Source organism: Ursus arctos, unplaced genomic scaffold (genome assembly GCF_023065955.2).
Source record: "Ursus arctos isolate Adak ecotype North America unplaced genomic scaffold, UrsArc2.0 scaffold_20, whole genome shotgun sequence".
Classification (NCBI taxonomy): domain Eukaryota; kingdom Metazoa; phylum Chordata; class Mammalia; order Carnivora; family Ursidae; genus Ursus; species Ursus arctos.
The window spans coordinates 50092489-50105414 of NW_026622875.1; the positions used below are offsets into that span (position 1 = coordinate 50092489).

At 41.3% G+C, this 12926-nt stretch overlaps 1 protein-coding gene across 3 annotated transcripts in view; it reads left to right on the forward strand.

Annotated features, from left to right (window-relative positions):
• SCN10A (sodium voltage-gated channel alpha subunit 10) overlaps positions 1-12926 on the forward strand; it is a 103322-nt gene that overhangs the window by 48730 nt on the left and 41666 nt on the right. For all 3 annotated transcript variants that reach the window (XM_026496747.3, XM_026496748.3, XM_026496749.3), the window contains 2 exons: positions 1926-2037; positions 11454-11692. In XM_026496747.3, the coding sequence (XP_026352532.1) occupies positions 1926-2037; positions 11454-11692 (351 nt within the window). The remainder of the gene's footprint in view (positions 1-1925; positions 2038-11453; positions 11693-12926) is intronic.

Below are 12926 nucleotides of genomic sequence, written 5' to 3' on the forward strand. Positions count from 1 at the left end.
TTGCTTTAGTCAGAGAAGCAATAACTTGCCAAAATGTACAAATTAGGCAACAGCAACTAACTGGCAAGCACTCGTAATAGAATAATGGCAGAGTGCAACGGCAAACCAGGGACTCCTTATTAGATTGAGAGCTGTGATTTAATTTGAGCTCTCCCTTTAGTTTCAGTAATGATGCTTCTAGTGTTTTTCATTTGCCCTCTCTGTCTAGCCAGGGACACAGAGCAGTTTACAAACAGACTTGTAAACTGACAATGATATGGCTCTACTGACTTGCATAAGTCCTACAGGGTTATCTTAGCTCCATCTCTGACTGGATGCCATGAGATCCCACCAAGAAACAGATGAACCACTCCAATGCACAAGTGGGGAGAGTTTATTAAAGTGTTTACAGAGGTGCGCACTGGGCTCTGAATTAAGGAGGGACGTGAAGCACCTAGAGAAGAGCAATAGTGGGGTGCTGTTACATGCTTAGCCTCAAGAGGTGGGAGGAAGGACCAGAACCAGAACCCAGCAAGAGCTGGGTGACCCAACAGAACCTGTGAACCAGGTGGAAGATCACAGCCACTACCCAGAAGGGAAGAAGCCAGGTGGCATCCTACTCCTCTCTCCTTCCAGACTCTGATCTTCTATCTGTGCTTCCCATTGGCCAAGCCTGACCAGACGGAAGGGTGAGGATGATGTTGCTTGTATAGACCACCCTTCCCAGGCGCAGAACAGGGAGAGAAGGTGGAGAGTGGGTTTCCAGGAGCCAAAGGAGAATCACCAACACAGAGAGGTGCTTTAACACTCTAGAAAATACCTCACTCAAGAATTTCTCCCTAAATTACCTCTCCTAGATAGTCTGACTTTCATTCATTTTAGTTAAATTACTTGACTAGTGCAAGATTAACTCTTTAAACCCTTGTGTCACATGGATGTGGGTTTCAATCACAGGTGTGCCACTTCCCAGTCAAGTCACCCATAACAAGTCCCTTAAATTCTTCAAGCTCCCAAGTCTCCCATTAAAAAGGTTTCTAAGTAGCTGAAGGGTTCAATAGAATCATAAAGTGCCTGTATTGGTACACACGTGTCTGACAAATAACAATAGCTACTAGCATCTCTTGTTGAGTCCTCATGGTTGAAAACTTTCTGAAGGTTCTTTATATATATTAAGGCACTTACTACTGTATACCTATGAGCTTCCCCTATGGCAGGTGCTCAATAAATGATTGTCGGATTTGGATTCTGAATGGCTGTGCAGCGCCGAATCAGCTGCTGTGGGCCCCACATCCAGGGTAGTGTGTGACTAAAGTTAGGGGTATGGAACCCAAATGGAACTACCAGTGAAGGCCCAAAGAAGGAAGACTCAAAGGATTGTTTCAGATAACTAACACTGGCAAATCAAGACACACAAATATTCATTCAGCAAGAAAAGGACTGTGTGGAGTTTATAATTGGGTTGTATACTGGGGAGGGAAATGGGCCTATTAGAAGGGAGGTCAAGAAAGCTTGTCCTGGAGAGGAATTCTTTGTGAACTCCATATGCACGGCACAAAGTCTTGGAATGACTGCCTGGTCCAAGGCTCCTGCAGCTCCAACTTACCTTGGGTAGAAACCTCAGAGACCCTTGAAATAGCCCCATGCCCCACCCTGGTGCCCAGGGACCTGTCCTCAGGCAGGAGTTTGCAGAGCCTCAGGTGAGCCCGGGGTATAGTGTTAGGTACAAACCTAGATGCACCACCAACTCTGTGTCCTGGTCTTCATGCCTAAGCTCTTACCCCAAGTTCAAGAAGCAGCCCATTTCCCAAAGCACAACTGCAGAGGACCATAGCTTCACCAGGCAACTTGTGACTACACAAGACTGGAAAATAAAAGGCTGAGTGACCTGACTTTGCCCCTGATGACTTCAGGTTGGGGAAGTAGTCTGACTGTTTGTGTCCCAGCAGGCATTTGATGCAGGACAAAAGAAGACTCTCTTATCAGCAGAATACTTGAATGAACCTTTCCGAGCCCAAAGGGCAATGAGTGTTGTCAGCATCATGACCTCTGTCCTCGAGGGTAAGTACCTCTCATTAGAACACCCATCCACTGTGCTACAATGAGTCTGCATTTGAGCAGCAGAGGAGATGCCCCAAACCTGTGCCAAAGATGTCACCCGTCTGTGTCCCGGGATCCTAAATACTGCTCTTTGTTATGCCCTTGGTCCCATCACCCTTTATCGATGTTTTTTTTTAATATGGATAATTTTTTTCAAAAATAATAGGGTCCAATGAGTTTTTAATGCTCTAGTTTCATCTCTTGTTCAAATTTATATCTGCTTTATATGTATTCACAAAACTAAATTTGAGAAAGTGATCTGGCAGACACCAGAGAATTTCAAGCTACCTCAGGTATGCAAGAAATTTTACAGTCCTTAATTTTCAAATACAGCAGAATTATCCTGTCATTTTTCATGGTTGTAACTTTTATGGTTATAACTTAATTTTTGTCTCAAGCCCCCATTATGCTGAGCATTGGAAGATAATTTAAGTAAATTAATCAGTCAATTTAACTAAATTCTTGTTAATTCAGGGCTCCATCAATCAGATGGGAATCCACTTAGCCTCCTCAGGGATATGTTCCAATTGCTTATACCAAACCAGGAGCTGGAGGAAGACAGTGACACTGGTTCCCAGCCCCCTGACACTCAAGTTTCCAAAGAGCATGACTGCATCCTCCTTACCCTGACTATGAAGCTTGTCTTCTTGTCCAGCCTTTATTTTGCATCAGGATATGGAAAATATAGCCTTTGTCCTGTCCACTTACTTGCCTCCTCTGGACAAATTTAACATGTACTGGGCTGAAGGAGGGAGAGGGAGTTTGGGTGCTGGTGTGTTTCTGAGAAAGGGCTCTCTGTGTGCTCCCCTCCCAGTTCTGGGCTGAATCCTAACTGTGAGGGAGGGCATGACGAAACAAAAAAAGGGAAACAAACAAAAAAGATGTTTGAGGGATTTGAAAACAGAACCAATCTATGTCTTACTTTCTAGATGAAGCGAGAGGTGGCAAGTCTTAGGAAAAAACCCACATACCCAGCATGGCACAGAAACTGTACAGTAGAGCAGGCAGATAGCCCACCTGGGTAGAGAAGGCCTGAGGTAACCCCAGAGAGTGCCCTGTGGCCTGCATGGCAGGAGAGTAGCTGGATGATGATCTTGCCCTCGTTGAGGGCTGGAGAAGGAAGTGAGTGAGAGGCAAAGATGGAACAGCCATTGTGGCTGCTCTCCCACATGGGACCTAGGATGACTCGTAAAATACACTGGGCAATGACTAAGGACCAGCTCAATACTCCACTTTTGGTGAACCCTGGACCCTCCAGAACTCAGACACAACTTCAGATAGTGAGGTAGTAGCAGATGTTGAATTAACTAAAACAAGATCCCCAGGTTGGGGACTTCCAGTATATACTGAATTCAATTATGTGGCGGGGGGGGGACGTTTAAGTTACATTTCTTACATACGTGGATTTGTGTTTTGTGAAATGTGTACACATTTCAGTAACAACAGTGTGTACATATTGTACATATTCTCTCATATTATCTTCCCTCGTTGATCATTATTTAAAAATCACTTTTCATTTTAATAGTGTCTGTATGCCTAACATTTTTCATGGCTGTGTAGAATGTAACCATGCTGCTATGCCTGTGATTTTTTTTGTTGGCCAGGTGACTTGCTTGGATTCTTTTTTCTTTTTGCCATTAGCCATCAAACAGTTAATGTTAAATACAAACAGTTTGCTTTTTCATTTATTCTCCAGAACTATCAAGCTTCCTCCTTTTTTTTTTTTCATTTATTTACTCTTCAACAAGCATTTGTTTAGCATAATGTCTGGCATTATTCTGGTGCTGGGAATTCAGTGGTGAACAAGATAGAAGCCTACACACATGGAATTTACATTCTGGGGGCCAGGGTATACAGATACTAACTACAAATAGATATTCAGGTAGTGATAAGAAGTAGGAAAAAAAAGTCAGGAAGGAGATGGGGAATAGAAGACTATAGAGGGGCTATTTCAGATAGGGTGGATGCAGAAGACCATTTTCCTTAAAGAGACCAGAAATCTGAATGAAGTAAGGGATTCAAACTTATGAGAACCTAGGGGAGAGAGTTCCAGACAGATGAATGGTGAATGCAATGTATTTTGCAGGAATGAGACAAGAATTAACAAAATGAGTGTTCCAAACACATCCTAACTCAGGTAAGAACAAAAGAGGTCTCAGAATCCATGAGAAGTGACAGAGGATAGTAGTTAAGAACATAGACCTTGGAGCTAGACTGCCTGAGTTGCATCCTGGCTCTGCCACATAGGGTAAGTTATGCAACTTTGGAGCTCCATTAACTGCTCTATGCTTCAATTGCCTCACCTGCAAAGTAGTGAGAATGTATTTATCTTTTAATGATTTTTGAGGATTGAGTTAGCATATGTAAAGTGCTTAGATCCACAACTGACACTTAGTAAATGTTCAGCAGGTGTTGGCTATTCTTATTTACTCTGTTGTAAACAAGGGCAGAGATGTGTCTGTTTTGCTCACAGTTAGAGTTCCAGTACCTGGAAGAGCGGTGCTTGGCATATGGTTGGTTTTCAACAAACAGTTGTTGAATGAATGGTAAATGAGAGTGATACACAAAGGTGACATTTGGGGGTGATGTTAATTATAATGACCTGAACTGATAAATAGGAAGAGAATAAGGAATGGTCAGATATCCTGAGGTAGGACAGACTTCCCTTAAGGAAGATGCTGTGAGAATAGACTAGGAAAAGCAAGAGACACACTGACATTTTCAAGAGAATCTGGGTAAAGAAAATTTCAGATTAGGGCAAAGACGTCAAAGTTGTTTGAGCATAGGGCAGATGACCTCTGATCTTCTCTGGTCGGACATTATACCCACAACATTCACAGAATACATGAAGGGTGCTTGGCACTGTCCAAGTTGTGATGGAATTTACAGAGGCCATCTTTTTGGGAGTGATTGTGCCTGAGAAAGTTTGGCCCAAGCCAATAAGAACATGACAATTCATTGAGCTCAGAGCATGTGAACCATCTATGCCTGGCACACAAACTAAGACTTGACAGTTTTCTAGACCAGAAGACCAAGAGCAGGAGCACAGCAGTAAGCACAACCCAGGCTCTGCCCTCATGCTGAGTGGGAGAGAGGGACTTGGAACAAGTTTTTACTAGGATGCTGAGTGTCTTGAAGGAGAAGTGCAAAATGCTAAAGGAAATATGGTAAGTTTAGCCTGGAGTTAGGGAAGTATTCCAAGCAGAAAGGACAGCAAAATATCTGAAGCAGAAGAGAGCATAATATTTGAAGAAATGGAAAAGGCTGATGTGGAGGGAACACAGAAAGCAAGGAGTAGAGGGGCTCAAAATAAGGCTGGAGAGATGGACTGGGGCCAAACCCACAGAATTTCCTATACCAAATTAAGGAGTTTGGACTTCATCCTAAAAGCAGTGAGGTGCCATTAAAGGATTGGAGGCAAGGGAGCTACATTTGCATTCTGTAAAGGTTACTCTGAATACGTGTAGAGGATGGAATTAAGAGGGGAAGAATGTTGGCAAGGAAACCAGTTGGGAGGAAACCAGCTGAGAGATGGCAGTGCCTGGTCTCTGGGGTGGTAGCAGTAGTAGTGATGGGAAATGGGAGGATTAAGAGCTATCTGAGAGACATAAGATTCAGGACTTGGTGGTTCACATGGTTCTGGCATAAGCAACTGAAGGGATACTGGTGTAATAGCTCATAAAAGGAATACTTTAGGGGGATTCACTGGGAAAAGATGCAAGAAAAGATCATGAGTTGAGTCTGGGACATAGTGGGTTTCAGGTGCCTTTGGGACATTTAGGTAAGGATTTCCAGGGGGAAGTCAGATTTGCAATAAATGGGTCTAGAACTTAGAAGATGAGGGTGACCTAAAAATACATATTTGAAAGCTGTTTGAATGTAGATGTTAATTTTGGAAAGGTGCAAGTGGATAAGATGACAGGGGTATTGAGTAAGAAGAGAAAACCTGGGACAGAGTTCTAAAGAAACTACAATGTTTAGTGATTGAACAGAAGAGACAGAACCAGCAGAGGAAGCTGAGAAGCAATGTCCAGGGATAGGAGAAGATCCAGAAGAATACAGCACAAACCCAGGGGTCTGAATTCCTTCAGGAAGAATAGAAAAGTCAAAAGAGGCAATGCTGTAGAAAAATCAAGTAAGATTAAACCCAAAAAGAGTCCAGGGGCTTTAGTTACAGGGATGTCTTTGGTGATCCAAGAAGTGAGGATTGGAGGAGTAGGGGAGGAGGTTGAAGGATGGAGTTGTGGTGGGAGGAGAAGGAGATATTGTAAATAGACAACTTTTTCAAAAGTTTGCCTGTGAAGGGGAGGAGACAGTAAAACACCAGGGCATAAGTAGCATTGTTTATTTATTTTCTTGTATGGAGTTTTTTTTTTTAAAGTATATTTACGTGCTAATGGGGAGGATCGGTGAGAATGGGAAAGACTGAAGATAAAGGAAAGAGAGAGAATATTCAATAGATTCCTGAAGTGGCAGGAGAGGATGCACAAGTGGAGAGTCTTAATAGGAGAAAGGGCATCTCTAATTGTAGCAGAAAGAAAGAAAGAAAGTTCTTTCTGGATTAGCTTTCTGCAGGAGATTCTTTTAGGGGAAGAGCTGTGATAATGTTCCAAGCTAGCAAGTGCATGGTTCTCTTAGACTCTGTATCTCCCCAGACATTCAAGATCAGCGACATTAAGGCTGTTTACAAGGCTGAGTCTTTTCCTTCCTGCCTCACAGACAGGCGCTTCCTGCCATGATGGCGCATCTGCAAGATTTCTCATGCAACACTGCTTCCTGTGCTTTTTAGTGCCAAAATAGGTCCAGGGAAGTGCCTGCTTTTGTTTCAACTAGAGATCATTGATTTTGCCCCCAGGGTATGCCAACTGCTTTGCCAGTTTACATATCTATCATTTCAAGTGTCCTGTCAGAGCATTCTCCTGTACTCTGACTGACCTGTGCTATATTTGCTAGCCTTTGCACATAACTTAGGATTTGAGTTTTACAGATGTTTCCTAGTTTAATCAAAAATAGAGTTTGCATTTCTATTTCTCAGGTTTGATGCCTTTAGTGGTTTCTGGAAGTAGAAGGGCAGCACATTCTTCTTTTTTAATTATTTGGGAAGATTTTTTTCAGTTAAAAGGTATAGTTGACAAAACTGTAAGATATTTAAAGTGTACATTGTGATGATTTGATACATGTATACATTGTGAAAGGATTTCACTACCTAGGTAATAAAAACATCTGTCACACCTCACAGCTTCATCTTTTTTTTTTTTAAGATTCCACATAGAAGTGATAGCATGTAGTATCAGTATTTACCTTGCTCTGTCTGACTTATTTCAGTTGGCATAATGCCCTCAAGTTTGAGGGCAAACACCAAGATTTCCTTCTTTCTCATGGCTGAATAATATTCCTGTGTTGGGGGGAAGGGTGTGTATAGGTGGGTGGGTGGGTCTCATATCTTCTTTATCCATTCATCTATTAATGGACACTTAGGTTGTTTCCGTATCTTGGTTATTGCGAATAGTGCAACAATAAACATTGGGAATGCAGATGTCTCTTTGAGATAGTGATTTCATTTCCTTTGGGTATATACCCAGTGATTTCATTTCCTTTGGATATATACCTTTCCTTTTTATTACCAGGTGTGGAATTGCTGGATCACATGGTAGTTCTATTTTTAATGTTTTGAGGAAACTCCATACTATTTTCCATAGCGGCTGCACCAGTTTACATCCCTACCAGCAGTGCACAGGATTCCCTTTTCTCCACATCCTTGCCAACACTTACTAGCTCTTGTCTTTTTGATGACAGCCATTCTAACAGGTGTGAGGCGATATCTCATTGTGTTTTTAATTTCATTTCCCTGCTGATTCGTGCCGTGAGCACCTTTTCATGTACCTTTTGGCCATTTGTATGTCTTCTTTGGAAAAAATGTCTATTCAGTTCCTCTGCCCATTTGAAAACCAGATTATTTGTTTTTTTTTCTACTGATTTGTATGAGTTATTTATATATTTTGGATAGTAACTCCTTATCAGATAAATGGCTTGCAAATATTTTCTCTCATTCCATAAGTTGCTTTTTCCTTTGCTGTGCAGAAGTATTTTTAGTTTGATGTCATTCTATATGTTTACTTTTGCTTTAGTTGATTTTGCTTTTGATATCAAATCCACAAAATCATTACCAAGAATTTGCATTTCTATTTCTCAGTCTCCTGGAGGCTTTCATTGATTTCTGGAAATAGAAAGAGCAGCACATTCTTTGCTCCATTATTTTAAATAAAATCTCTATCAAATTTTTATTTAGAACATTTTTGTTTGAATAGGCAATATGTTATACAGGATTTAAAACATACTAAAGGGCATATAAAAAGGGGAAAATATTCCTCTGTCTACCCAACTCTCCTTTCCAGAAACAATGTCCAAACCAGTTGTTTGGGGTTTTTTCCCCCAAAATATTCTATTATGTTCAGTCAAAAATATATAGTCTTTCTTCTCCCTTGCAAATGGTAGTATATCGCATATGCTATTCTGTGCCATAATTTTTTTCAATGATATGTTTTGAAAATCATTCCACATAAGTACCCTTAAACTTTCCAGTAACTGTTAGTATTACGTTATATAGACATACCATAATTTAGTTAGCCATCCCCTTCTTGATGGGAAGTAAATTCTGTGGTCACTATATTACTTTCTACATGTACAATATAGGTTAAATGCCTCTAAGTGAAATTGCTTTGTCATAGGGGGTAAGCATTTTTAGTTTTGAACAATAATGGATGCTCTGCGTAAATATATCAACTTTCACCCATCCAAGCAATGGATGTTACTGGCTTTCAACCCACACCCTCCCGAACACAATTATTAAACTATTTTATCTTTGCAAATCTGATCCATGAAATAATATCTTAGTATAGCTTTATTTTGCATTTCTCTTATTTTTAGTATTATTCAACATCTTTTTAAATATTTATAAACCATTTGAATTTTCCTTTTAGAAACTGTCTAATCATTTTTCTATTGGTTTGATCTTTTTCTCATTGATTTTTAAGAGTTCTTACATATTAATGAAATGAGCATTTTGTTTATAACATGAGCCACAATTATTTTTATCAGTTATTTTTTTACTTTATTTGACAAAATGTTTTGAAGATTTTAAAGGCTTACAGAGATTATAAGTCATTACAACAGTGTGATAGTTAAATAGTTAGGTCTATAGAAAAGAAATGGACACTTGTATATGAAAGTATATGGGCATATATGGAAATAACTAATGACCAAAATGAAATTTCAAATCCTTTGGAAAATGAGATATTATGCAATAAACAGTGTTGATATAAATAACCAGAGGTTGGAAAAAAATAAACTGGATTAATATCTTAATCCTTACCCAAAATAAACTCCAAATGCACTAAAATTTTAAGGAAAATGTAAAGCTGCAAATGAACAAGAAGAAAATGTGAATAGGTATTTTTTAAATCTTGCAATGAGAATGGCTTATATGCAAGGCATGAAAGCAAGAAAACATAAAGAACACTATGGATAAATTTGACTACACATAATTTTTTATTTACCTATGGGAAAATAAAACAGCAAAATTTGGGAGCATAGATTTATTTCTATAAATTTCTTTCTTTTGAAAAAGTATATATAGCAAAAAAATTCATACTACAGATGCATATACAATGAAAATTATGTCTCTCTCCTACTAAAGATTCTTGCTGCTCCCCAGTATCCCAGTGTGCTCTCTCAGTTTATCTTGTATCCTTCATGCAATATTCTATGCATTCACACACACACACACACACACACACACACACACACGTCACATATATATAAAGTTTTTTTACATCTCCATAGATAAATTTGCCGCATCTTTTTTCATAATGGACTTTATCAGTTGTTTCTGTTATTGTTATTATTATTATTATTATTATTATTATTATTATTACAATGGACATCATCTTTCTTTGCCATGTAGGCTGGCATATCTGTAGAGTGCTTATCCTAAAGCTATATAGGTGCCCTCTGTTGAGGTGGCCCAGCTGCACATCCACATGGAGATTTAGTAGAAGCAGCTAGAGATGAGCCTGGTGCTTAAGGAAAAATCAGAAATTCAACATATAATCTGGGGGCAGATAGCTTGGCAATGTTTTTTTAAGACTATGGGGCTCAATGAGATTACCTAGAGAGAGAAAAAAAGAAATATCGAGGAGAGAATGCTTGAGATCTCCAACATTCAGAGGCAAGAAAAGGAGAGACAGGGACTGAAATTGAGAAGAAGCAGTCACTGATATGGGAGAAAAACCAAGGGGTTGTGATGTCCTAGAAGCTAGACAAAGAATTTCAAGCAGAGCATTACAAATTCTTTCAAATGCTGTGAGAGGCAGAGTGAGGGGATAACTAGAAATTGATAATTTCAATGTGGAAGAGGTAAAAAGCCTGATTCCAGGGGTCAGGGAGGGAACAGAAGTGAGAAAGTAGAGAAAGTTAAGTGTAGAAAACTCTTACAAGGAATTTTGCTGTTAAGGGGACAGTAGATGAGGAATAACAAGGTTTCCAGGGAGATCTTTTGAAAAGTGGAGATACACTTAAAGCATGTTCATGTGCTGATGGGAATAGTCTAGAGGGCAGAGAAAGGGGATGACACAGGTCTTGAGCAGGAACACAGGTAGGAGTAGAGTGAGCTCATGTGCTGGGCAGGGTACAGAACACGGGGATGGACTTGCAGATTCCTTGGAGACTCATCGAAAGGAGGAAGGGAAAGTTCTTTTGTGAGCGATTCTATATTCTGAGGGAAATCAAAAGGAGCTGGTCAGCAAAGAGTGAGTAGATAGGGAGAGGTTGGAGGAGAGAGGGGAAGTGAGAAATGTTAGTCTGGAAGACTGAAGTAGTGTACAGAAATGGAGAAACATGGCAGGATTTCTGGATTGTGACAAGCTGGGACTTATGAATCACTAGTGGGGCCAGTCAGCATGGTTGTATAGTTTTTCTAACCAGTTTTACCTGGTTCGGTGTAGGAGCAGAGGAGTCTGTATGTTCAGGGGAGGAGAGGAGTGGAGAAGGGCAAGGGAACTGAGGGTGTCTGCAAGGGGGTATATAGAGGGGTGGACATGAAATCTAAGCCAGGTAAATTGAGAACTGAGAACATGACATAGATGATGGGCAGTTAAAAATGTAGGGTCCATGCTTTGGGGGACTGAATGGGGACAGAGATTGGACTGCACTTGCTGGACTGAAGGAGCTCAGAAGGTAGGAAATGGTCATCAGAGCAAGGTGTTGGGGTGGAGACTGCAAGTGATACTAGTATTGACAAGGTCTAGGGGATGGCCAGGGGATGGGAGTCTGAGGGGATACATGGCTGACACCTGTCATCGACCACACCTGTGATACAGAATTCGAGGAGTCCGAACGGAGGTGCCCGCCCTGCTTGACCAGCTTGGCTCAGAAGTATCTGATCTGGGAGTGCTGCCCCACGTGGGTGAAGCTCAAGAAGCTTCTCTTTGGGATTGTGACGGACCCCTTTGCGGAGCTCACCATCACCTTGTGCATTGTGGTGAACACAGTCTTCATGGCCATGGAGCACCACGGCATGAGCGCTGCCTTCGAAGCCATGCTCCAGATAGGCAACATTGTGAGTGCACTGGCAGCCTTTGCCCAGCTGTCATGGGGGGGAAGGGGGCTTTGGGTGGGTTGGCGGTGTGCCCTCATTCATTGGAGTGTTGATACAGCCAGCTGAGAGCAGAGAGGTAGTGTTGGGGATGTGGTAGCACTGAGAGCAGGAAGTCAAGTCTGGAGAGCCAGGCTGTGCTGGTGTGAATTGCTTTCAGACAAACCAGCGTAGGGAAATGGACCTAGAGAGTCATGACAGAGGGGCAGTTAGCTCCCTCTTTATAGAACTTAGGTCAGGCCCTTGAATTCTCTGGCTCTCAGCTGCCTCTACGTTGAAATTAGGATAAATGTCACTTTCCCATTTAAAGACAGCCTATGGACTTGCAAAGTTTCCTCCTAATTCTATTGTTAATGATTACAAAACACAATGGTGGTGGTTTTTCAATGATGTCATTTAAGGGCAGACAAAATGTGGGAGGGGCAAGGAAGGCAATGGGAGGGAGGGAACTTGGAGGTGTGGCTGCTATTGTAAGAGAAGCACCAGGGAGTCAGAACTTTTCTTTTGTATCTGGTTTGTACAGGATGCTGCTTTAAGTTGTCCTCCATTATTTTTTAGTATTATTTGCTTTTAACAAGATAAAATCCATACTGGACTTCGCTACATGGTAAGCAGAAGCTAACAAGGTCAGGATCCTGCCTCCATGTCCATTGCAGTATCCACCCCATTAGAAGTGGCCTATTTGGTCTGCCAGGATCGTCCAGCGCTGCCAACTCCTCATAGGCTGCAGTAAGGGTCTCAGGGGAAATGTGACTACTCTTCCCTAGAAACCTCCCTTTCTCCCAGAATCCAGAGACATGAAAAGGATTCCAGCAGGTTCTGGGACACTATGGAACCAGCATAGCATGCGTTATGTTTTGGCAGCACCTGAGCCAAGAGGCCGCATTCTATTTAAAGTTGATATGAAGAGGGGAAGTGGAAAGAGAAGGAAGAGCCTATTTCCAAGAAGTCAGCATAGACCACAGAGGGTCTTATGGAAGAGACCTCAAAGCCCACACTCATTTTACAGCTGGAGAAGTTGTAACAAGAAAGGAAAAAAGGCCTTTATCATTGAGACAGAGCATAGTGCCTTGTTTTAAAAAGAAAACAAGAAAGGCAGGCAGAGTTTGGTTCCTTGTGTTATTTCTATGACACAACAATGCTATGAGGCTATCACCACCCTCACAGCCCCAAAGAGGGCACTGAGACTAAGAGTGAT